Here is a 26670-nt window from a genome sequence, read left to right on the forward strand (position 1 = left end):
GGCTTGCTACCAGCAGGGGAAACAGACTGGTACTGCCAGGCACCGCAGTGACCAGCTCTCCCTTCACTGCCCCACGGAATGGCTGGTAGAAGCTGCCCATGGAACACCTGACCCATTAATGGAAGAAATGGAAAGCTGATGTCTTTTTAATGAGAACAATAAAGCTCATGAGCAAACTGCACCCCAGGCTTTGCTCTTTAAGAGGAGGGCTGGCAGAATAGATGGAGGGTTGCATTTAAACTGTCTTGGCAGGGAGATTAAATCAGATTCCATTTTCTCAAACATTTTTTTTCCTTGAGCCACTTGTGTGCAATTTTTCTTTGATATTTGCAAAGTCACTTCCTCACCACTTCCATTCCCCCCACTTCAGACACACATTGTTGTAATAAGAGCAGTAATAATAAGCAGATGAGCAGTTGTTCTGTCTGTTAGCCTTTCACAAATAACGGAACAGTGACAGGACGGCTATCTGAAGAGCGTTTGTAGATTTATGGCAGCTCTAATCTCTTGATCCAAAAAGGATCTCATCTGGAAGCAATGAAGATTAAATTCATATTAAAATAGAAGATTAAGAGGAACTGGGGGCATTTATCAAAAAAAGAAAGAAGTAACTGAAACAGAGGCTGTGGAGAACTTGGCGAGCCCATGCCGGTGCTCACAGTATCGATATAGTGGTAGGGCTTTGAAACACATGATCCGGCTTTGCACTCGACTCAAAAAACACTGCGTTTATGAAATGTAAACACTGGCAGTTCACTAGGCCATGCTGATCTCATAAACTAGACTTCCAAGATCCTTATTTCACCATCCAGGGGAACATCACAATCTAATGACTCCCAGCACGAGCAGTAATCTCACAAAAGTCTGCGGCAGACACGAGGAGAACTGTGCATCTTTCTGAATGAGAAGCACATCCAACCCCGGCGAACCGAGAGAAAAGATGTACAGCAGCATACACCCAGTCTAATCTGCTGTATGGAGCTGAGGAATCTGTCGACAGCTGCGTAATTACTCTGTGAATAAATGTGTTTTGTGACAGTGATAACAGCTGTTCGTTTCATCCGACAGTCCTTTATGCAAATCCAGCAAAGTGAGGACAGTGCGGAGCAACAGCACAACACAGAAACATCTAAGAAATATGAGCTTTCATTTCTTTTTATCATGTTTGTCTTTTAGTCCAGGCTGCTTATTTCAGAATTTGATTTAGTTTATAATTATATGGGGAATTAGTTTCTTAACTAGAACACATTAAGGCAATTCTGAAACCAGATAAATGTACAGCTGTCTGAAATAAACAGGCCAAACATGCATTCTTCAGCAGGTTTGTGAAAAATGCACCACAATAGTCGAAAAAATTCTTCTGTATAAAATATTTGTGTGACAACATAAGGCTGCATCAACTCAGCGGCTGAAGCAGACCACTGTATTTCCTGACAGCCTACTTTAAATACAGCTATGACGTTAGGAAAGTGAGTAAGCCTCCGCAGGTTGGCTCTTCTTCTTCTTCTGTCACGTCTCCATCCCACAGGAACGCTCTATAAACAAGAGGTGTGTCTGCCCAGGGCTACACCTTTAATTGTTTTCTTTGCTCACAGTCCCCCGTAGGCCACTCTCATACCACAGATACCTTCAAATGCTGCCAAGCACTAGATTGGTTCAATTTGAAAGGTTGGGTGGAAAACAAAAAGGAGATTTATCCCCCCTGCTTCTTCAGACTGGAGACTTACCTTTGTTCACCTTTCATTCAGGCCTGTTAGGGCTGATCCGCCTCTCAGTTAAACTCATGGTATCATTAAAGAGCACCTAGACCTAACCATTTAAATGTTACATAAAGAAAGCACTGCCTTCTAAAATGAGCTTTCACCACATGCTGTCATATCCAACCTGAGGTCATGTTTCTTTTCTGCCAGAACCCATCAATTTGTGTGTGTCTGTGTGTGAATAACCTTTAGGCCTCTGGATGCAGGTATGCTGGTTGTCACTCAGGAGGAATCCCTCTCTGCAGCGGCACTCATAGCTGCCCATCATGTTGACACAAATCTGTTGGCATCCGCCGTTGCCTTCCGAGCACTCGTCCACATCTGCCAGGAGACACACGCACAAAGCGAAATTAATAAGGCCAGTTCAAGACAGAACAAATATTACGCAGATTAACATTTGTGGAAAGGATGTCTGGGATCAAATCATGGCCTGTTTAATGGACATGCTGCTGTAAAAGAGTCAGACGGGGTGGAAAGAGTGCAAACATATTCTGCCGATGTAGAAGCATAATTCAGTTTTAATAATAGGTCAGTAATTACAGCAAAAGCAATGCTTAGAATATTAACAGTTCTGAATTAATGCAGGAGTCAAACACTGTTTAACAAAACTAGAGGCTGTAAAAGGTGTGACTGAACCAGAAAAAAGGGCACTGCTGATCACACATTTAAGGAAAAACAACCAGTCTACACATGAAGACATTGTGTCAACTGCTGGTCTTCTCCTTAGAAGCACCAGGAACACCAATAGGTGCATCTGCACTAAAAGGTGAGGGCTTTTAAAATGCAATTTTTTTGTTACCATTACACCTAATCTCCACAGAACTCCAGCGCTTTAGAGACGTTGGACCTTTGAAAACACAACCAACCCCTTATGATGGGCAGAAACCTAAACAAGAAGACCACAGCCTTAACGACCAGCAGTGAATTTATTTCAATTCTGTCCATGTTAGCGGCTGTGGGAGGCCGGCTAACATTCTATGCTAACATTTTATGATATGTCTGATGTCCAGTGACATTATCAGGCCCACATGGAGTAGCACGTGAGAGTAGTAAAGATGGAGGTCATATTTCTGAAACAGTGCTAAAATCCTTATTTAGAAATCCAGAGACTAGAAGGATTTAACTAATTACTTTACAAATATTTGAAGAATCAAGAGCCATGCTGGAGGCACTGTGAGACTGCACCTTGGCACAGCAGTGCTTTAAGAAAATGTTAATATGCTGTTGGAGTGTTTGCATGTTAGCATACTTTCATATGCAGACTAAACAAAAATATTCAATCTGATAATAGTGCTACAGTGTTATCTGATAATGGTTACAACAAGTGTCAGAATCCCAAATATGCAAAAATTCCCTCTCTGCAGAACATAAACACAAGTACAAACTTGAGTGGCAGTGCTTGTCAAGACATTTGCCTCAAAACCACAAATGTAAGAGGAAGAGGAAAAAGTCAGAAGATGCATTAAGGACACATTAAGATGTCTGGAGCAATTTTCAAGAAGAAGATGTCAGGGAAAAACTTCTGTTGGCTAGTGGCACTGAAGGAAAAAGGGATTATCCTCTGGGGAAAATGAATGTGCACAATCCATTTTATGATCGTTGAGATATTTTAATGTGGGCCAGAGTGGTGGAACAACCAACAAAATTCACTCTACCATCATTCAAAAGCTCTTAACCCTTCAATTCCAGTATGAAGTAATGGACACTTGTTGACACGTCCTTCCATTTAGCTGATAAAACAGCTGGCGGTTATGGTTTGAGTGCAAATGTCACACAAAGGCAAAACACACAAAGCAGAAAAAATATGTTTGGATATTATAAAAAAACCCAGAAGAGCTCATCTCAAGCCTGTCTAAAGAGGTCGTGTCTGTCTTAATGGTTATCTGACATGGCAGCATACCAGAGTTGCACTGAAAACCTCCAACTGTGCCGCACTAAGCCATAAAACTGCACATGCAGCACAATCCCCTGGCAAGTGGGAAACCCGATCCACCTGGGCCAGAGTACCTGCTGATGACGAGTGTCTGTCAGCCCCATGATGGGAGGAATGCAGTGAGAGGGAGGAAGGAGGAGGAGGAGGAGGGAGAGGAAAGGAAGAGAGAGAGAGTTTTTTTCGGGTTGGGGGTATGAATCCCCCTTAAGTGTGTACAAAGGCTGAGTATTTACCAAGGTGTCGCCTGAGGCCTTGTTCTGCCACAAGTGACCACAAATGAGAGCTTCGGACTTCATTTCCACTGGTAATGAATTGTGCTCTTCCAGCTGTTGGCACTAAACCTCTCCCCCTGCTCATTGTGTCACTGGTGGAAACCTCCATTAATCTTTTGATAGATTTGTTTGTTTCCTTGCTAAAAACTCCACTCTTATTTAAACGGCATGCAGCAAAGCCGGTCTCCCCTTTGCGTGACTGAAGTGTAGCTCTGAAGATGACACCATATTCTTTCCCTTCCCCCAAGAGACCTGGGCTCCTGGTCCCTTCCAACTGACCACACTGGAACCTTATCCATCCCTCTGCTCAATGCATTAATAATCTGCTGTATATACAAGGCTTTTTTTTTAATAAACTGTCATGCGAAACTAATTTACTGTCTATTTGTCCAGTCTGAGAAGGCCTCTAGATCAAGTTTCCTTTCTGGGGAACTCTCAGCCCAGGCAGAGTTAGAAATTAAACTTCACTTTGTCCTTTCTTCTTTTTTTTTTCCACACACAACTTTACAGACCTGTACATCCACCAATACATACACGGACACACTCACAATGTGTCAACTGATGAGACACAAAACTCTAAAGTTGATAAGTAGGTCAGTATCAGGTAGCACTCATGACCCAAATCTGCTGTCCTTTTCTCACATTCCATCAGCAACACTGTCTCTTTCCACTAAAAACACACTGTGTGGTGTCAGTTCAGGTTGATGGGAAAAGCATCACTCTGCAACCAGGTGAAGCCGAGGCCTCTGCAGCAAGGTTTCAACTCAAAGGCATCAACTGTATGGCTGCTTGATGCACTTGGCGTTACCCTCATGGTCTCATCTCTCCATCATGAAAGTGGCAGAGACAGAAACGAAGACCTTTGAGCTGACGAAAGCTGCCAGCAACGCACGCCTGTACCTTTGCAGATAAACTGGTACCAAAAAAAAAAATAAATAAATCTCTGCAACTCCATAAAGTTTCTGTCTCCAAAAAAAACCCCAAAAACTCAAACATGTAAAGGCTACACAAATACAACAGTCCTTAACGCATGCACAAAATGCCCATGAGATATGCATCCAGCCTCAGAGGGCCCGGGGGACTTCTCTTTCCATACCCTCAGCGCATCAATGAAGGATTCATTTCCTGATTGCTTCATCCCTCCAAATGAGGCGTCGCCTGTCAGTAGATCTCTCCTGTTCAAATAGCTCCCATAATTGCCTGTGTTGTGTGCTGGGCAAGGCTGGCGTCCAAAGCAAATATTTCCAAGCGGAAAGGGGTTCTGGCATGGCCAGGAGAAGTGCTCATGGTATTTGGACTTAAAACATTTTTTAAAAATTCTCTGGAGACGACGGAAAAAAATGTCTTAATCAAGTTAAAAGGGCTGCCTCACTTCTGAAAAATGAGACATGTCTCTGCTCTATCCCTGCTTTACTTGAAGAGACGAAGGGAAAAGGAGGGTTCAAACGGAGAGAGATTAAGAGATTGGTTGTGTTTGCAGAGGCCATGTCCGCTGGTTTCTCAGATAGCCTTGACTGTATATATAACATTTGGCCTTGCACAGAGCTTTAGAGCCATGTAAACACGGTGGTTGCCTTACAGAAACTCCTGAACTCTTATTTTGAAGAAATACTCTTTAGGAGAGTGAAAAACCGCTGCTATCTGTCGTCAAAGCTGTCCATGCAGCCAGATCACACAGAACTGTCTCTGTGGTCTAGACAGACCAGAGACAAGGAGGTGAGAGGACGGACACAGGCCTCTTTGGGCATTTCATTTACAGGAGTTGAAGAGGCACACGCTCTTTAATAGGGCAGCAAAACGGAGCCATGTGCGGCGACAGGAGCTAAAACAGCAGACCACGCTGCTCTGGTAAATGAACTCGGTGAGGAAGGGGTGGCACATGCATGAGCTCCAGCTCCAATTAAAACAAGATCCTTTCTTATTTTAAACAGGATTACAGGATTTCCTCTTTTTCTGTGTTGCTTCTGAAGTTCAGTGACACGGCACATTTCTACCGAGAAATTGATCTCAAAATGATGCACAAATCACAAATAAGATTTGCACAAATTTTCACTTTCGGTACGAAAAACTATGTAACCATGGTTCTAAATTAGGACAATGTGAATTAGCACAAATCACTGGCAACATATTTTTCATATGTGGGACTACTTTGAGACCCAGTTCGCTCTAGAACAAGTTCTGAACCTCCCTAACTGAGAGCACAGATGCCTCTGTGTTAACAAACAGTCGGCCTCACTCTGATCTCACCTGCCAGCTGAGTTTGTATAAATTGATCTGTTGCAGGAAGTCCTGATCTTTCATCTGCAGAACACACAGCTCCTTTAAATCATTGTAAGTGTGGCTGTCTATAGCAGGCTGGGAGCTGTAGACACTTACAGTATTTAGCTTTGAACAATTTATTGGTTCCACTTCCAGCACTTCCTGTCTGCCTGACCCACTGTTTCAATACAGCTTAGCGTATTCACATCTGCTAAGCAAACACGAATTAAATCAATGTTTACTGTAGCAGTTCATTGTTAAATCAGCAGCGAGGTTTGATTTTTATGCTATTACATAGACAGAACTAATACAGCCTTGATTGAACTCAGACTCCTTCAACTTCAGGCCCGTCTCCCAGGTAACCATTTTGGTAAATAACCACAGACTTCGACTCCACGTCCAATCTCTCGCTGAGTTCTTTCCTAAATGAAAAACTATGAGCTCTGATCATGCTAAATGGTATTCCTCTGTTCTTCCAAAACAAGTCTGGAAGTATTTTAAAAACAAAACCCCAGGATAAGTATACTGGATGGACAGTGCCATGCCAAGGAAACAAGAGGCCCTGCGTTGACGTCTTGACGGCTCCCAGTCTGCTGCATGCTTACATCTTTAAGCCCAATCTCAGGCTTGAGTTTCCCCCAAAGCCCTGCCAGTGGGCTCAGCTGGAATTGTTCATTTCATGGTAGCTGGGACTGAACAATCCCGAGAGAAGAGAGGGAGAGAGAGTGGATAGTCTTCCGGACACAGCTAATGCACCCATCTATCCTTTAACTCATCACCCCAGCCCTGCTCCTCTGAGCTACGGAGAAACTGTCATGTCCAAACCCGATCTGTGCATGTCACAACAAAAGAAAAGTGAAAGCTGGGTATTTGCATTGGGGGGGGGGGGGGGGGGGGCACTGATACACTGATGCCAACCTACACTTTCAGGAGAGAAAAGGTCAATATGCTTAAAATTGACTCTTACTTACTTAGTGGCCACATTTTGCATGTCATGTGGAGATTTGACATTTCTCAGGACGTTAAATTACATCCTAAATGTTTGCGGTTAGCTTAGCCTATCAGACTGCCCTCCATGTTAAGAACTGAGACTGAATTGTTAAAATCAATGTGAGTCAGACTGTCCTGGAACAGACACCTCACCCAGACTCGAATCAAACATTTTCTGCTGGTGTGAGGGTTGTGGAGGTTATCCTGAATGCTTTGGAAGAGTAGCCAATGCACTTAAAAGAAATGCATTCAAAAAGGCTGCAGAGCAAATCAGCGTGAAGGTCTTTGATGACCGCTTTTCCCCAACAGACCCTGGTCAATAATACATCAGTCTGAAACCTGTTTGATTAGCCAACCTTGCAATATGATCCCAGAGGATTACACGAGCAGCGATAGGACTCAGAGGCCATCTATTTGATGGCAGAGGAAGCTTTTCTATCAAGAGACTCTGATGCTCTCAAAGTGGAAAATAAAAAACAAACAAAAATGTCTCTATACAATTACAACCATCACCAAAGCACTAAACACTGTTAACTGCCATGACCTTTTCTGAGTTGCTCCTTCAAAGCTGTTCTTGAAAAGCTCCTTGCAAAGCTGTAATGACATTGCTTTTGTATTATAGATCATTCTATGTCTTTGGGGAAGGTTAAAGTAAAAGGGCATTCATTTACCTATAGATTGCAAAGGGAATTGAGCTCTGCTGAATCAATACAAACCAAATCAGTGTTGGTCAATAGGAATCAAAAAAAAAAATGCGGCCCGTTAAGCCCTGCATGTGCATGTGCGGAGCGTCAGATCGGTTTCTCCTGCAACATAGAGCAACATTTTCTGATTGACACAGACCAGAGTGGTGAATCTAAGTAAACAATGCAATGACAAAAGCTTGCGCTTTGCAGCTCACTGTCAAACATCTGTAATGTCTATTTCAAGCCTGCCTTTTGTTTCTTTCAATGTAGCTGCAGGCGATTCTGGCATTTCTATTGAAGGGAACATTTCTTTGTTTGTGTCTTTAGAAGTAAAATCATTTGTGGTTGTGAGGAGCAGGGAGCGATTTGTGCAGATGCTTATGATATTAAGCTATTTGAGAGACGTTTAATGAACTAGCAATGATAAGAGGCTTTCTGTAGGACTGTAACCAAAACATACAGGTCATAAATGTGGGGACGTGGTGCTACAGTGGGGAACTAATAGCTTCTCTGCATCTGGATTTCATTGTAAAGAGGATGTGTGTTTTGGATTAAATTGACACTGATTCCACTGTTTTTCCTCAGACTCAAAAAAAAATCCTTTACAGCCTCACCGGCTCCCTCTCTCACCTCTGTGAGATAATAGTCCTGACAGTTATAAAAGATGTAATCAAGTTATTATATGCTTCACTTCTTCTCTCCGTGAGTTGTGAGAAGGTACAATAGCTCCCTGTGAGGTAAATTATACAGTGAGTGACATCTCACTCTGCACAGACAGGGAGCAGTGTGCTGTGATATTGCATTGCTTCCACCTTGCTGACTTTGTGACATCTTTGTGGGCTTTAGAGCAGACAGTGGGGACCTCAGAAACCAGAGCGTCCCCAGTGAGGCGCACAAGGCACTGTTCTGCTTCACGCTCCGCTGCCTGCTGCCACCGCCCCAGCGTCATTATGCTGCCAACACATCCAATTACAAGGAGCTGTGTGGCACGTGCGGCAGCGGGCAAACAAAGAAGACATTGACAGGGATGCGTGTGTGCTGGCCTAACTTGCATCCCTGAGGTGACAGTCACACACAGCCATTGTTGCCTTTGAGGGCTAAAAGCAAGAAGCCATGTACACTACTGAGAGTTTCTAGTGCACCGTAACCACCAAAAGTAAAAAAAATCAAATCACAGGAGCTTTGTGGAAGAACAACAGAGAGTCAAAATAAGAGAAGCACTTTGTAGATCTCATGCTCTAAACTCGCTGTGAACTTTTGAGGATCAGGTGAATGTCTCCTCCTCTGCAGCCTCGAGCACATCTGGTCTATAAGGGCTCACAGGGTCTGACCTCGTCTGGGAACCAGCTGCTTTAGACTCTCCATTCCGGGGGCCAAGGGGAATAATCTTTTCTGAGGGGCCAAAAAGGAGCTTAAACCTGGAAGAGGAAGCTGGGGCCTTAACATGAAACCTCTGCTATACCTTTTCCTCTGCTGTCTTCTGTTTGTGCTGAGGATTATCCCCTGAGCAGAGCAGAGCAGGGGTATTAGAATGAATTAAATTCTCAAGAAAAAGAAGTCTATGGAGTACTTTCAGGTCTCAAGGCAAGAACTGAGATTTGTACTTGACAGCTGCATATATACCATTCAGTGCCTCTTCAATCCCTGTTTGCTTGTCCTGGGATTAAAAAGTATTTTCTTATTTAATAATTAATGGGATCAATATCTTTGCAGGAATGTCTCTGCCCACTTTTATACAGGTTACCAAGAAATAAAATAGATAACATGACAGGGGGGAAAAACCCTCTCTGTGTGTGTTTCACTATGACAAATCATATCACAGGGATCGATGGATGCAGCTCTGTTTGATGCAACAGCAGCAGCCACACAAGCATATATCGCAATTACACACCTGCACGCAAGGCGGGAGCTGCAGCAAATGATCCACACACAACTGAATGCTGTTGCTAAATGGTTTGGAAAATAGTCCTTCTTTACGCTGCAGACACAAGTTAACGAGTGATGAAAAGACAGACAGCGAGGGAACACAGGGAGAAAATGCAGTGCAGAGTCACGAGTGCATCGTCAAGTCAGAGCACGTCTGTTATCGATCAAAGGACGTGTGTGTTTTCCATTCCAGTGTAATTTAATCCCTGCATTACATGCAGTTCATCAGGTAAATGTGGGACTGATGTGAATGTGTTGCTCCTGTGTGCCCGCATGTAAAGGCCTCTTCACAGAGAATCATTGTTAAGTGCTGATAAGATGTTCTGTCATCACTTCACCTGAATGTGAAATGCACTGTAGCAACTTACTTTTCCTCCGCAACAAACTCACAGGAGCAACCAGGGTGAGCAATATCAATATCAAGTGAAATGCATCATGCTGAGGCTGCAAACGGAGAGGGAGATGATTTCTGAGGAGCAGCAGGGTCTGACTTGGGGTTTCAAAACAAAAGATATGCAGAGGGTGGGTGGATGGAGAAGAAGGAGAGAGAATGATAGAATTGGGGGGGGGGGTGACGGCTATGTTTAGCAGCTCGCAGCAGCAGCAGCAGGAAGAGCACTATATTTTCCTTCATTTCATAAGCTTTTAAGTGTAATACGTCCTCTGTGAGGCCAATATGAATGGCACACTGGTGAAATATTAAACCATGGGAAAACTCATAGACTGACAGCTCATTTTCCATTTGTGAAAACACATGTGGAGGCTACCTACTTTGTGAACAAGCATATAGCTAATATCTGATGCAGCAGGCTAATAAGGGCCCTGAAACATATATTACCATCCATGATGTGACATTAGACATGCAGGGAGAAGGATTTATGCATCCACATGGGTTATGTCAGGCTGAGTTGGAAATTTGACACATGCACTTTAATATATATATGGTCTCCTGACAAAGGCCTCCTTATATTACAAAGCATACATACATTATTAAGTCAGGACCAAAAATCAGTTCGCCTGTATCACACACACACTTACCTAGACAATTGTGCCCATCATGTGCCAAGCGAAAGCCATCGTAGCACGTACATCTGTAATTTCCAGGGATGTTGATGCACTCGTGGACGCAGCCGCCGTTGTATTCGGTTTCACACTCGTCCACATCTGCACAAAAAAAAGATAAAAAAAAGGATGTGAGTGCACGGTATCATCACAAAAGCTAAAGTAAAGTAACAGTAGAACATTTAGGATACTTTTTAATGTGTGTATCTTTAAAGTTATATTTTAAATGCATCTGTTTTGTTCCACTTTGGTTTTTATAAGAGCCCTCATAAGGAAAACATGGCTGAGACAACAGCTGTGGCCGTTAGCCGATTCACCTGCTACTGATGTAACTTGGATTTATGCCACAGTTTTATTGATATTGTTTTGTTTTCCCAAGCCTAATGCTGATAGCTGAAAGTTTTTATGCCATATTTAACATCCTAAAATTTGACCAGTTTAATGCCAACACATTACTTCTTCCCTTTGGAATTTTACTGTTGGCAGGATGTAAAAGTGTCAACTGAATTTTTATTTATTTTTTTCCAGTACGGGACAATAAAAACCTTCCGACCATGACTGAAAGAATAAAGTCAGTGGCAAAATATGCAGCTATTAATACAGAATGCAGACCAGGTTAAATTAAATTATTTTATGTGCACGCATGTCGTCAGAAAGGAATCTTCAATAAACAGCCATGACATAGAGACATGGGTAGTCAATGCATAATAAAATCAAATATTAGGGCCGTATAATCACTTTAAACCTAAAGTTGAAGAGGCGTGGCACAAGCATAAAACAACAGAGGCAGAAAGTGACTTAAGACTGATATGACAGCCTAAGTGGAGCCGTCCTTTACGGTTATGATGATGGCTGTGGACTCCATACTGAGAAGACTCAGGCAAGGTGGATGGAGGAGGCAGAGTACTTCCACCCAGCACTTACTGGCCCATTTAGGGCCAATGATCCCGATTGTTCAGCTCCTCTTTCTGAGGCTGCCTTTTTCTGGGCCTAATTGGACTTGACAGCAGAGGGATGGGACTGAAAACAAAGAAACACTCTCCTGCTCCTCGCTTATTCACTTCCCACACGTTTCTGTCACTCTCCGATCACAGCACACAATCACCCATCACTTCTCTAGTCTGCTCTAAACCTGAAAGAACGCCCACCACATGTTTAATACAATGCTGATTCTCCTCTGCTGGCTTTGAGTTTTGCTTTTATTCTATGCTTGTCACGTACAACAATGTTAACCACGGAGTTTCGTCCCCTTCTGAAGATCTAAAGTGTCTGATTGGTGCCAAGTTTATTCTGCAGCAGAAAGATCCTACAAAGAACACGGAGTCCTTCCACAGACAGTATGGCTCCTACACATGGCCACTGCCGCGACAGTCTTCTTGGTGGTGTCTGACTCCATCTAAACTCTGGATCATATCAAAATATGTGTGCAGGTGAAGCAACCTTTTAGAACAAGCCTCAATTGTCAATTATCCACCCACCCCACCCCACCCCACCCATGCACAAACACCTAAACTCACATTTATTACAATTAATTTAAAGACAATAATAAAGGCTTGCCTAAAAAGAAATAGGATTGATAGTAATAAAATGAAATGTATTTCGGATGTTAATTGAAAATAGAATTAAGATATTTTAATGGATTCATTATCATATTTCTTTAACAATATTATGGTTTAGCTCCACTAACACTTACAGGTTACTCTATACCACTGACTGTTCAGACAGACAGGTGGAGCAGCTGTTAAAGTGACAGTAACTCTGGAGGAATGTCCTTTCTTGTATTTATGGCCTCTTATTACAAATAGGTCATTATTGTAAAAGGTGACGTTTAACGGGTTGTGTCCTTTTTAAATCTTAGCAGCAGTTACTAAAATACTTTTTTTTTTAATTTTATGAATGTTGCTTTTGAATTTAGTTTTACACATATACTACCAGCCTTGAGGAGCCATCAGTTGGAAACCCTACCTTGCACATATTTTTACAATAGATTCAATAAAGCAAACTTTTATGACCTACAGGCAAAAGGCCATGAAAAGCACACGGTCAAAGTAAATGAAAGAATAATAAGAATAAGGGGGAAAACATGGCATTGTGAAATATGGTTTTGTAATAATAGTAATAAAAATTGTGGGATATAATGATCCGGAGGCTTTGGGCACGTTGAAAAACGTTAGAAAAACAGACTTGTGTCTGACAGACTACAAGGCCTGCCTCTGGCTGTGGAAATATCCCTGACGGCTTGGCAGGGTCTCCCCACTGCCGTTTCAGCCGCTATCTTAATTTTCCTCCTCTAACATGTGTAGGAAATTTACTGCTTCATTTCATCTTGTCACAAAGGAGCACTCTGCACCTGGCTTTCCCTTTCCTCTGTTCACAACTCACTCCCTTGTCTCTCCTCCCTTTTCAGGAAAGTCTTAAAGCTAATGAGTTTTGTTAACTGAGACAGAAGCTCTTATCTAGCCTCACTGGCCCAGGGGGCTTTACAGTGTGTTCTGAGATATAACCAGAAATCAACATGAGAAATGTAACCTCTATACATATATTAATAATGCAGGAGTCTGTGCTGCCAAAGCGCAGGTGAAAATGAGCACATTAATGCATGCACTCAGTCTTTTACCTCCACAGTGTTTGCCATCGCCCTTATAGCCGGACTTGCAGATACATTTGTATGACTTCAGGGTGTTTTGGCAGATGGCATCGATGCTGCAGTTATCAAGAGCCTCAGCACATTCATCCACATCTAAAAACAGAGGAGAAAAGAAGACCAGTTAGTTGATGAAGCTGAAACTTTATTCAATAAAAAAAAAATCCAAAGGGAGATCTAAGTCTGTAACATCTCTGGGTCAGGTTCGCCAGACTGGGTGCTTTTGCTGGATGCCACCCCTTGCTCTCTTATTTTCTGTAACCTGTTTGCTTGATTTCCGTAAAAATGTCCAAAATTAGTTATGAAAACAAATCAAGTCTTAAACATTGGTTACATTTTTAGGCTCAAAAGACCTGGAACAGCATCTTAGCACAGAAACCAAGTAGAAACCTCTGGGACTTAAAAATAAAGCCAACGCGGAGGTGCCTATAGGTGGAGCTTAGCCAAAGTTCAATCAGAAAGACCTTCTATATTTCTTACTTCGTAACAATCTTCCTGTGTCACTCACTCCTCCCTCTTCTCCTACTAGCTCTCTCCTCCCTTCCTTTCCATCGCTGTAGTCAGCTGATTAAAGGTAGGGTAGGAGATTTCATTCTGATGCACTTTAGCACTTTTTAAATTAGTGTGACTTCTCTTTACAATCCGATAGCAACCAATTCGTTTGGCAGTTTCGCTTTAAAACGAAGAATATGAATCATCTGTGGAAGCTATAAAAAGCTAAAAACATCAGCCAATCCTCCGGGACGACCCTGCGCGGAGTATTGGCTGATTGTCAGGTACGTGCATGATGGCCGAGGTCACAGACCGCAGCTTGTCTTCAGGTGATGCGCGTCCATATGATTGGCTTCCGGGTGAGCTCCGAGAGAAAGGGGTGAGTGTTTACTTTCGAAATCTGGCTGACTCTCACTGAGTTTTCAAAATCTCCTACCCTACCTTTAATAGGAACACCTCCTTCTCCTATCAGTGACCTTGGCTGAGTCCGAAATCACTCAATCACTCTCTATGGGGAGTTCAGTGTAGGGCACCATATACTCATTGGGAAAACATTTTCAGACACTACCTCCATCACTTTCTATCGCTGTTAACTACATCATTGCTGTCACAAAACTTTGAACAACACTAAACAAACTTAGTTGCAGCAATTATAATTTGTGCCTTATAAATATTAATAAAACAAACACAAGTCATGTTACATACAGATCATTATACATGTAAGACAGGTAATGCAACTACGCTCTTCTCACAGGTCCACGCAACGCATGCCCGTACATATTGCTAATCCAGTGACCACCGGATGGACACTACTTTTCATGATGCATTGTGGGATACATTGAGGGTCCTATATATGGGGTCTACAAATTCTCACTATGCATTTGGACAGCACTACAAAATGGTAAAGGCTCCATATAGGGCCATATATATTGATCAGGGAGTGATTTTGGACACAGCCCATGTCATGGCTCATGCAGCCAATCACATGCGAGCATAAAATTTAAACCCTTTCTTCTCTGCTGTCAGCGTTCTATTCAGATCGAACCCTCAGCCCTCCTCCACCCCAGGCACCACCAGTCAGAAGCCCAGGCCAGGCCATCTTCTGATCCTCCCTTTCATCCAGCTCCTCTCCACCACCATCAGGTCTAGACCCCCGGGGGAAATCTCTTTCGTCTGCCTCAACCTCCTTGCCTCCCCCCCTTCTCGGATGACACTTTGGGGTCTAAACTCCAAACACATTCTGTTTGTACTTAACTGGTCTCTCCTGATTGAACTATAGTTACTTGTGTAGCCACTAGACTGCCATGTTACCATGCAAACACATCTGGGACAAAGAAAGCTTTTAATCTCCAGATTATTTTCACCATTTATGAAAACTGTGCTGGAGAATCTATAAACTCATCTTTTTAAGCTATTAAGTCTTAATGCATAATTAGGGACACTTTGACTGACAGTTGGGTGCAGTCATGAATCATTAGCTGGCTAACAAACCGTCACCTGCGCACATCGGCTCGTCATCATGTCAATCTAACCAACAGCTGCTGAGATATTGATAAACCTACAGCTCATCACTGTACAGCTAAACACTGAACCAATCACACTGGAAAGAAGGGTTGTTGACCAGCAGCATTCAGTGCAAACTTCATCAAAGAGGAATGTTTATCCCAAGACTATCTAAGCCTATTTACACTTATCTAGTACTCTGGTATGAGTAGCTGATAAGAGCGGAGACAAAATTGCTCAGCAAAAAAAGGTAACTGTTGTGTAACTGTTTGAATTATAAAGAAGAGAATGTGAAAAGATAAGAAATGGAAATGGATTTCACCAGAAGCATGATCAGGTTTGCCTTTATGGAGCCACTTAATCCCACCAAATCCCAGTTAACTAGCCCAGGTGTTTAGGATTACCCCCCCTGCACTCAGGGGAAGGGCAGCTTAACATGGTTTACATAGCTTCCAATATCCACTCTTATCACAAGCCCTCTGCAGGAGCTGGCTGATCCCACTGGGAAATGACCTGCAATCTAAACCCCTGCGCTTAGCATATTGGCTATATCTGCCTATTCCTGGAGGACATGAAGTCTGCTGTGGAAAAGGAGGACAGTGACACTGCAGAATGCCCAGAACTAATGTAATGTTAGGCAAACAGAGGGAAAACTTCACAAGAATAGCAGGTTACAACAAACAGAGCTTAATGCCACAAGGACAAACTAAGTCTAACATTCATTCTTAATGAGTGAGATGATAATGAGATTAAAGGACTGTGTGAAAAGATGTGTTTGACTCATGGGATGGGATGTCCTTAATCAGAATGCAACCATGGATGAAACTATATTTTTTTAATCTGGCCATAAGTAGGAAGATAATGCACTTACTGCATCTTAAAATCAAACTAATAACTAACTAAACTAAAAATGTACTTCATAGTTTGAAGAATTGGGTTTGATATTTCCGGCTTTACAACAGAAGAGATGACAGCTTTAGTTACACAAGGACAGAAGCATTAAGAACCAAAATCACAGATTCGGCTGACTCACTCTGAATCACTCTATAAGCTGATAAGGTTTTATGAGTTCTCCGTTCTTCAATTTTTCTTGCCGGCCCTGCCTGCCTGCCTCTCCCTGCCCATCCATACACTTTAATAATGCTTTCTGCTCTGCTTCAAAAACACAAACAAACACACAAAAAGAGCTCCACTCACATCTCTCCAGCATTGGATAATTTAGTGTCCCACGACCAAACAAACTGGTATTATCACCCACATTATGCCCCGATTAGCCAACTAGGTGAGAGCTCAACGTGGTCTTGTACATTGTGAGTGACTTTCTTTATTAGATGGTGACTGCGAGGCTGCATTTATGTCCACTGTGTTTAGAGATCCATTAATGTTTGTATCTCTGTCTGTACAAACTGTCTTTGAAAGAACATACAGTGATACATCCTCTCTCTCATCATAAAGCATAATATACACTATATTTGACACTACCTCCCTCATTTTCTGTCGCCGTTAATGACGTCATTGCCGTCGCAAATTAAACGAGTGTGTTTGACCATCGGATGGACACTACTTTTCATGATGCATTGTGGGATACATTGAGGGCCCTATATGGGGGTCTATAATTTCTCACTAGGATTTCGGACATCACTACAAAATCGCAAAGGCACTATATAGACCATATATATGATTAGGGAGTGATATCCAGCCACAGACAGACGCACACACACACAAGGCAGTATGAGAAAAAGAAGGAAAAGAAGACAGTAAATGACATCAGAGGTCGTTTAAAACAAACCACAATGAGACTGGTGCATATTTATATTAAAAACTGATACAGAGAATCAAGGTGCATTCATCATCCCCACCCCTGCTGGTGCAAACGAGCTATGATTGAACTCTTAGCACACAGCTAAAAGCCTGACGAGATGGATTTGTGATCTCACAAAAGTGTTTTTACTGACTTTGACGCCGCATGCTTGTGTTCAGTGGTTGATATTTTAGAAGAGCTTCTAAGCATTTTTGTTTATTAAAACAAATGTTAGCATGGTCATAAAACAGGGCGTACACCGGACCGAGACACTCAGTGGACCATCAAAATAAAGTGATACCACAAAGTGTTTTACAATAGCTGTATCATCTTTGTAATGATTTGTCAACTTTCATTTGCCTGTTGGGTATTCTGGTGCCTCTGCACCATTCACTATGGAATAAAGCATTTGGGACAGTTGTGGCTCATTTTGCCAAGTTTCCACAAAGCCATTTAGTGTTGCTGAAGCTCCTCCAGGCCTGTATTGATTTATATTATGTGAGAACAATAAGAATCCTCTTGAGGAACAGCCTGTGTTCTTTCTCCTTACAGACTGTCGTCTAGAATAAGAGCAGGAGAGGCTGTGTGACAAAGTGTTTTTCAATAGAGGAAGCATTAATCACAACAAAATATCTGTCTTATTGTCAGGATTCCTGGTGCCAAACCTCTGTGGTAATTAATATTCATTATGACAGGAAGTCAAAGAATCCTTTTCTTTACCCCCAGCTTGTTATTAATGTTCCCACCTGGAGCATCAGTTCACTTTATCTTTTTAGGGTGCAGACTCTCACACTTTTACTTTCAAAAGCTTACATGCTTACAGGTTCACATACGCACACCTAAGGGAAAAAAGCTGCAATCACAATTCAAACAGACATGTTTGAGTCAGGTAGAGGGAATCTATTTCCGAAATCCCTTTTCAACAAACTTCAGCAGTCTTAGAACATGAAGCTTCCTTCTATTAAAAAAATCCATTACGTGGTCCACAGCAGTGATGACATCCTCAAACAGAGACTGCTGAGCTCGATCTTCATCTTGGGGAAGATTAATTAAGGGGCTACATCCTCTGAAGGAAGTGGTCTTTGGAGGTCTACGCTTCATAGACGAGACCTCACCGATTCAGCTTTTACAAGGAGCCAGCGTCTGAATGTCACTGTTTTTGATTGTTCTTTCATCTACAGTTGGAAGTGGTGGACCGACGTGTCAAAGATTTCTCAGGATCTACCCTTAAAAACTCATCTACTTCTTTCCCATGCTACAAGAAAAGAGCGCCCTCCACTAGCGTGCACGTCACCAGAGCTACACAACTCATCTCCTTCTACCTTTGGCCACTGACTTATCAATCATCCCCATCTACTTACACATAAGTAGTGCAGATAAACTGTCAATTACGCTCTGTATTTTCTCCACAGCTCTCTTGTTTCTTCTCAAGCCAAAATTGCATCCTGACAGTTTGATGCTGTTACTGCTTCAGGCGTTTTGTCGAGTGCAAAGGAGCAGTTCCAGATTTTGGGCTGTAAGTGTCTCGGATGTTATGTAAGTGCCACGCTGTGATACAGAATAACTTCAGTGAAAATTAGAAATGATGACAGGCAGCAGCTTGCTGTGCATTTAGGGTTTTTTTTAATAAACAACACAGCCTCAATGTTTGGTTAAAAAAAACATCTAAACTGGTAAAATTATGTAACTAACTGTGCTAAACCTGCTCCCTCCTGCTAACTGCAGAAGGTGGTGACCCTGCAGTACAGCAGCCTTTGTGCAAATATGACTTGTTTTATCTTCAGTAGCAGAGCAGCAGGTAACACTTAACTTATGCAAATTACCAACTCATGCATAGTCTAAGCCTATAGCTAGTGACTTGTTTACCAAAATGTGGGGAAATACAGGGGAAATACCACAAAATGTGCGGCGATCAAACAGGAACTAACAACCCTACCATGTACCAATTTCCTTTGGTGTGAACTGCACAAAATAAAATTACAAATTTAGAAATCCTGGCCCACAACAACAACCCGTGCCTGTTTTAAAAACCCACCATTAAATCTTACTGGGAGCCTTCCAGCGGACACATGGACAACAAAAGCAAAATGTGCTGCTCTTGTTGGAAACCCAAACCTGCCTTCGCCATGGAAATAAACATGTCAGAATCAATACAATCTCAGGCTGAATCCAGGGGTTGATCCTCTGAACGGCTGAGAAGAAGAAGAAGAAAAAAAAAAGTGCAGCGTGTTCAGTAATGCTGCCCCGGTAATTGACTCATGCCCAAGATGAAAAGACTGTGTTTTTCATTGAGCGTTTCTTTCATTCTTTTGTGTTGAGGAATCACAGTTGTTGGGAACAAGTTAAGGCAGCGGAGAATGAAGCCGGCGCTTCGAGACAAGGATGAATAAACAAAGTCAAAACAACAAAACCAAAAGAAGAAAGATGTGTTGGGCAATGCTCAGATGTTTAAACAGCTTCCTCGGGGGAATGTGTCATTTTGAATATTGCTGCTTTCTTCTGGTTCAGGCACTTGAATATATTAAAGCCACAAATACCTCTGTGTTTAAACCCTCTGACATTCTATGAAATAGAGGTCAATCATTTTTGTTAAATGAAAACGTGTTGTATAATAATGAGGCGTGTTTTATTCCCCTGACACTAAGTCCCTTCATGCTCTGTTGTATGCTCAATAAATGTCTTGCTGTGTACTTGAATGCATCGTTTCATATTACTCTCAGCAAAACATAATTTGAGTTTTTTTGGAGGTAGGAGGGTTGCAGGACAAAATTGGCAGGATTCATTATAATTGTGTTAAATGTAAAATATAAAACATCCTCAGAGGAAGTGATTAAGAAAAGTTACTGAAAAGCCATTATGCCATTTATTTCAAAGCTGGCCCCACTTGTAAGTCAGAGCTGCCGGCTAAGGGCTGCTGGCTATGGAGGTGAGACCTTGTCAGAGGTGCTTTTCCTGTCTGATTTATGGGAAGGCCCTGGGATAAGCAGTGTATTTAACTGGGCCGGCTCAAGGGGGTGTTAGCAGGAATAAGACTCAGAAGGGAGAGCGCGAGTGTGTGGGAGAATTGTAGAGCCCAAGGTGTGTAGTTCAAACATAGGGTAATGTTTACTTTGAGTGTTGAGACCCTCGCTGTTTGCTTTGCCCCAAAGCCCCCCCACTCCCAACAACCCATCAACTTTCCTTTAGAAACAGAAATAGACTGATTGGAGCTGGGACACCCATAGGTGTAGTTTTACTTGTGCTGCCTGCAGCCAAAATAATAAGTGAGAAATATGGACCAAGTGATGCATTCAGTCAGCGGATCTTTCTTGACGGAGTTATTTGGTTCAGCGTTGTAACATTTGTGGTTAATAATTAGAAACAAAACATTCCTTCTTCTTGACAAATCCATTTTCAGGTGAAATCCTTCATTTTCATGAGCTCTTTGCAGCAGAGGAGGAAGGGTGCTGGGTTCAATGCCATAAAAGATAGTGTTTGTCGTACTGTGTATAATTACAAAGGAAAGTATCGTAATTATACAACTTAGAACCACACTTACACTATAGTTTGGGTTGCGGTTGAGCAGGACAGAGTTAAGGTTCAGGATAATTATTTTATGCACAGAGAGCAGCAATCTGAATGGCTGTGCTTTATGAAAACATACAGTAACACCGCTTTTATCTTCGCTGTGTTTGCTGTAAATGATCCGATTGCTGTAAAGCAGTAGGTTTGAGAAAATAAATCATTTTCTTTATAGTTTCAAGGAGCAACTTCAGGAAAATTGTCTAATGTTTCTGTAAAAGTACAAAATATCTGAAAAATGTAAAGATTCTCTCTATAGCCTAATTATTTACTGGAAAAAATTATCTTACCCAGCTCTCTCAATGAAAAGCACAAATATCTAACTATGCCAACATTATCAATCGAACAAAATGTCTCCTACTTTACAGGAGAATCCATTTTTATGATGGCTTTTTTGATTCTAAACACTTCTGCACCAAAACTTTCTGACAGCATCTAATCAGACAAAAGCTTTTACTTTGTTTTCTTCTTGCAACGTTCTCTTAATAGCAGCTACTGTGTATTTTTGATGAGTCATATTTGATATCAGTGTTTTGAAGTCATCAAAACATTGCACTGTTTTATCCTTTAAAATGCAACACTACCAGAACACTTGCTTAGACTGACAATGCATAGGCATCATAAGGGTTTTTTAGCTCCTTTGTGCCTTGTTTTTAGTCTTAAAATCTTTTTCCAGAAAAAGAGGTGTGGCCAGCAGAAGCTAATTACAACACAAGGTAACTAAGAACCTCACATTTGGCAAAACTACACCCCATAAGATACAAAACGTGATTACATTTAGGCTAGAGGGCCAAACATGGGACTGATACAGCTGCAAAGGTTTGTTGGGAGGTACAGGCAGTGGACCTTCACCCAGGTCTGGTTTTTGCATAAACTCGCTGCTCTAATCAATGCAAGACGTTTTGTTTGCTCTTGCTGTTACAAGTTTTGTTTTCATTCAGGTTGGGGTTTGGCTTTAAAAACTACTGTTAAGGTTAGGGTTAGGGTTAGGGTTAGGAAAAGGATTCCCTTCTGTGGCAACAGGTCCCCCCCCCCCCCCCCCCCCCCCCGCAAAGAGATGCAGCCAGAGAAATGCGCCAACATGCTCCGTTTTCAAAGACTCAAGGCCTCATGTAACATTTTTCTGGCTATACCACATTTTAAAACAGATACCAACACACACAGACCCTGAGACTGGGACTTTTTAAGTGAACTGTGATGTGATTTTGAACCATGGCTCGTTCCATCACCATCACAGCCTGCCGTAAGACTGTCGCAAAAGCTGCGCAGGGCAGCAGACTACCCCCCCCCCCTCCCAGAAAAAAAAAGAAAAAAAAAAGGTTTTGATGAAATGCAGACGTCAACATTAACACAAAATTTAGCATCTCACTACCCCTCCTGCCCAGATCCCCCTTCAGCTAATGAAGGGACACTCTGTTGGCCGTCCAGCAAGCCTCTAAAAAGTTGTGAATAAAAATATCCACTGCTTCCATTTGGGATATTTACACTCATCCTTCACACACTCTAAATGTTTAGGAATCATGACCACTGTGCTTTCAAAAACTGTGATCACAACTTCAAAACCCCCGGGTCCCTCCCTGTTTATGTCCACCAACCATGAAGCCTCAGATTAATTTGAGGGCGAACATGCAAGCTAAGCAAAATCATGTTAACAAGCTGAAAGACATTAACTGTGTCCAAACTTGTAACCTGTTTATATATGCAGGAGTGCACAGGCCTGCGGATGCTCTCCTTACTCATGCCCACTTGTTGTCTGTTGTGTCTAATAACCGTAATGACTAAAGGTCAGAGTGCACTCCAATTTACACACACACAGTATTTGAACATAACAATGCTGATGATTTCTGGAGTCTGATCCAGAGAAAGAGATAAAGGTGTTGTTCAGACTTGCACCAGCATACCCAGGTATGTTCAACAAAAACACATTAAATGATTGATTCCTTCTAAATCAGATGGAAACCACATTAGGAGGTGCTTGAAATACAATTTCCATCAGATTTCTACATCAGTCACACTCTTCTGGCAGCTCAAACTTCAGTGATGATGTCAAATTCAGGGTAAGCAACTGGATTCTCTCCTTATCCATGCCTTAATCTATGTGCTTGTGGCTGAACCTCAGTTTGTCAGACCAGTCAGTATCCTGTGAGGAACTGCTGACACTAACAAGCATGTTTTAGTCAAGAAGCAATCTCCCAGTCAGTGGAAGTTTCATCCGATGGAAAGTGGCTGTTTCCCCAAACAATTTCAAAGAATGACCTCTCAGATGGTTCACATGGTGCATACAAAGAAAAGAAAAACAAACAAACCTGCCACCTGCAAAGTCTCCCAGTTCGGTCTAGCAAAAGCACTTTAAAATGTTCAGAACACATTTTCAACTAGAGCGACCAAGAAGAAGGCAAATTCTCTACTTGGGGAACCTACAGCATATATCAACATTTGGTTGATCCACCAGATACAACACATGGTTACGTTCCTTCCGCATTATGTCACGTTTACAAAACATGATTGTATTGCTAATGTCGGGATGGTAGATAAGTATCCAATGAGGTGGACTATCACTCACTAGTCCGAGGTTCGAGTCCCCTGACACCGCAAGATGTTTTGTTTTCACTTGCTGTTAACTTTTGTTTTCGTGCACGGTAACTTCTATTTTTAATCATGGCTGGGATTCAGCATAAAAACTACTGGTTAATGTTAGGCATTAGAAACAAGGGTTTAGGTAAAGATCATCTTAAAACACAAACTCATAACATTAAAAGGGACGAGTCTCCACCTCCATGATCAGGAGAAGAAGACTGAAATGTGGGCCTCATGTTACAGTCTGGCATTAACAAACAAAATAAAATATTTTGCCTGTTGGCTTGATAAAGGGCTGCAGCTCAATTAACCATTTCCATCCACCTCATTTTACTAAATCTCTCACACCATCATGAAAAGAGTAACTCCACTAGCTGCCGTCCCAATATTAATGAAGCAATCTAAACTAATGTCTGTTAAATATGTATACTCTGAATCCCCAGACCGACAGAGAAAGTTGAACTGGCAATACTGAAATATTCATTTCTTTTCTAAACATCTTTCTCAGCTTCTTCAGTCCAAATAAAAAATAATGTACTCCTTCAATTTTTCATTATGCATCGTCAGCATCTGAATTACGCAAACACTCATGTATAATGGATGTGTATTTGGGGTGTCCATACAACTTCTCATCTAGCAGATACACAATCTTTTGTGTGTGTGCCTCCCAAGCAAACAGAAAGCAGCAGTGATGAACCTGGAGGCTACACACTAAAGTCAAGTGGATTCACCTTGCATGATATATTTATATTTATATATATATATATATATAAATATATAAATCTATATAAAAGATTTTTTCTCGAGGTAGCTCCAGCTCTGCAGATAAATAACGGTCGGTCTCTGATTCTGATCATGGAACGAGCATCTGGTGTTGCTTTTGCATGTGTGGCCCTAATAGACTATGACTCACAGACCTCCGGACCACCTCCAGAAGGAAAACACTTATTACAGTAATTAAGTGAATCATAGAGTAATACTAAGAGAGCAATGAGAGAGGCTGACATGACACTCTCTTAGGTGTCAGAGGTCTAATACGTACACCAGTGAATAAGGGGAGACGGAGCTTGTAAGCGTTTCCTCATTAGGAGAAGTGACAAGAAATTCATTTGTACCTCGCATGTGATTTTTCAGCTGTCTTGGCATGTGTCCTCAACTGTTAATGACTTCTTGGCCTCATGCAGCATATTTTATATGCGGGAAGGGTGGCACTTAGTCCAGCTGTATACCTTATATTTATACAACCAGAGCTAACTGACATGACACTCTCCCCTCTGCACACAGCAATTACATTCATTGGTGGTTGCTTTAGCCAGATACAGTACCAACTATAAAGATGGCAACGTAGCAATTACAGCACAAGTGTGATATTTTTAGTTGTTTCCTGTCAAACTGAGGTATAAAGTGAATGGTTCTCTGTGTAAGCTGTGAAGCAGGCATTAACATCCTAAGCTCAGAAATGTGCAGTTCAAACGTGGGCTGGAGCTGACTGGACATATACTATATATTCATTTAAATGCAGAGAGACAGCGCACTCACTTTATACTAACATTTCACACACATACTGAGTGTTTAATGGCCTCTCAGTCACTGCAGCCCACATTATTTCAAATTAGGCTGTTGACAAAGAAACGTTTTACCTTCACACCGACTGAACGGTCTATAAAAACACCAAATTAACCAGGACAAAAGGCAGTCATTCATCATAATTTATGAATTATCTCACTAAAAATGATTTACTAAATTAGTCTTCAATATATATACATAAGCATAAAAGCATAAAAGACAGACGGAGATGGTGATATTAAACCATGTATACCATGTCAGAGCATTACTTTTTCACCTTGTGGTTGCATTAAGACGAAGATCACTGCTGGTTAAATTTGAGGAAAAAGAAGCTTTGACCAAACAATGTGTGATTGTTTCTCACAAATATTTTATAAATTCTTTTTTTTGCACTACTTTGCACACTTGCAAGGGTCTATGTTGTACCATTACAATCATACTGATGTTCTGTTCATTGTATGTCTGTAACGTCATATGTCAAGTTATAGCCTTATTTTTAGATTACATTGTTTTACTTTTACCTTTTTTAACCCATGCATTCTTCTTTTTACATGTTAATTGTTTTATTTATGCACTAATCACTAAAGCAAATTCCTATTAATGTGAAACCTCTTCACTTACATGGCAATAAACACAATTCTGATTCTGATCAATTACCAAAATGTTGTCAATACATTTTGCTTTGATAAATATTCTAAAAAATAAATAATTAAAAACAATCAGCTGGTGAGCTGTGTTAAATTTAAAAGAGGTTAAATATTCTCACCAACTAGTGTTCTTCATAAGTTATCTGTTACGTATTTAGTTTTGTCCATCTGTTAAAACACCCTGAGGAACAGAAGCATTACCTGAACCATACATTTAAGGTTATCTAAGATCTTTAAATATATCATTATAAAACACATAAACCAAATGCAGCCACTTAGCTGTCTGTGCCTGCTGATGCTATGGTTGTGTATGTAATTATGGTCCTGTTTAATTTGAAATTGTAATGAATCTATTCTTCATGATTAAAAAAGTAATTCTGCTCATCACTTCAGCACTTCCTCTCCTTCCACCCTTGTTTATTTAAACTGAAAATGTTAAATCAATGCTCACCTATGCAGTTTTTTTTATTTCAAATTATAAATCTGCTAAATAGGTATATTAATCAATGAAGAGCAAAAATCATTAGTTGCCACCCTAAATGCCTTTATGATGGATGTTCGTAAAGACTAAAAATAAAGGAATCATGGGAAACTATTTGCCATTAATCAACAGTTCTTATATCCAGAGTTCAGTGGGGGTGACTAAATTCGGCTGAGGATCATATGGTCTTTCCCATGCCTCTGTCCATTTAGGAAGACTAATTTTCATCAGTGAAGTCATCCTTCTTTCTACCCAGAATGCACTGGCCAGAACCCACCAAATAAATAACTTGGCTTTTTTTCCATCTGGATTCCTTGATGTATTGGGTTGGATTTTTCCATTACTAAGCAGAATAAGAGCATTTCCTTTCACTTCCAGCAGTCTCTAAAGCTGGCGCTCACCATCAGGAATGTAAACACACACAGTCTGTAAACAAGGCTCTCTCTGACCCCCAACCCCCCTCCGACAACGCTGACCACCGCAGACCAGCCTAATGACGTCCCTCCCTGA

The 26670-nt window shown here is 41.5% G+C and overlaps 1 protein-coding gene across 2 annotated transcripts in view; it reads right to left on the reverse strand.

Annotated features, from left to right (window-relative positions):
• Positions 1-26670, reverse strand: part of scube3 (signal peptide, CUB domain, EGF-like 3) — a 68947-nt gene that overhangs the window by 36084 nt on the left and 6193 nt on the right. For both annotated transcript variants that reach the window (XM_028409930.1, XM_028409929.1), the window contains exons 2-4: positions 13506-13628; positions 10865-10990; positions 1947-2081 (exon numbers count right to left, since the gene is read on the reverse strand). In XM_028409930.1, the coding sequence (XP_028265731.1) occupies positions 1947-2081; positions 10865-10990; positions 13506-13628 (384 nt within the window). The remainder of the gene's footprint in view (positions 1-1946; positions 2082-10864; positions 10991-13505; positions 13629-26670) is intronic.

Source organism: Parambassis ranga, chromosome 7 (assembly GCF_900634625.1).
Source record: "Parambassis ranga chromosome 7, fParRan2.1, whole genome shotgun sequence".
Classification (NCBI taxonomy): Eukaryota; Metazoa; Chordata; class Actinopteri; family Ambassidae; genus Parambassis; species Parambassis ranga.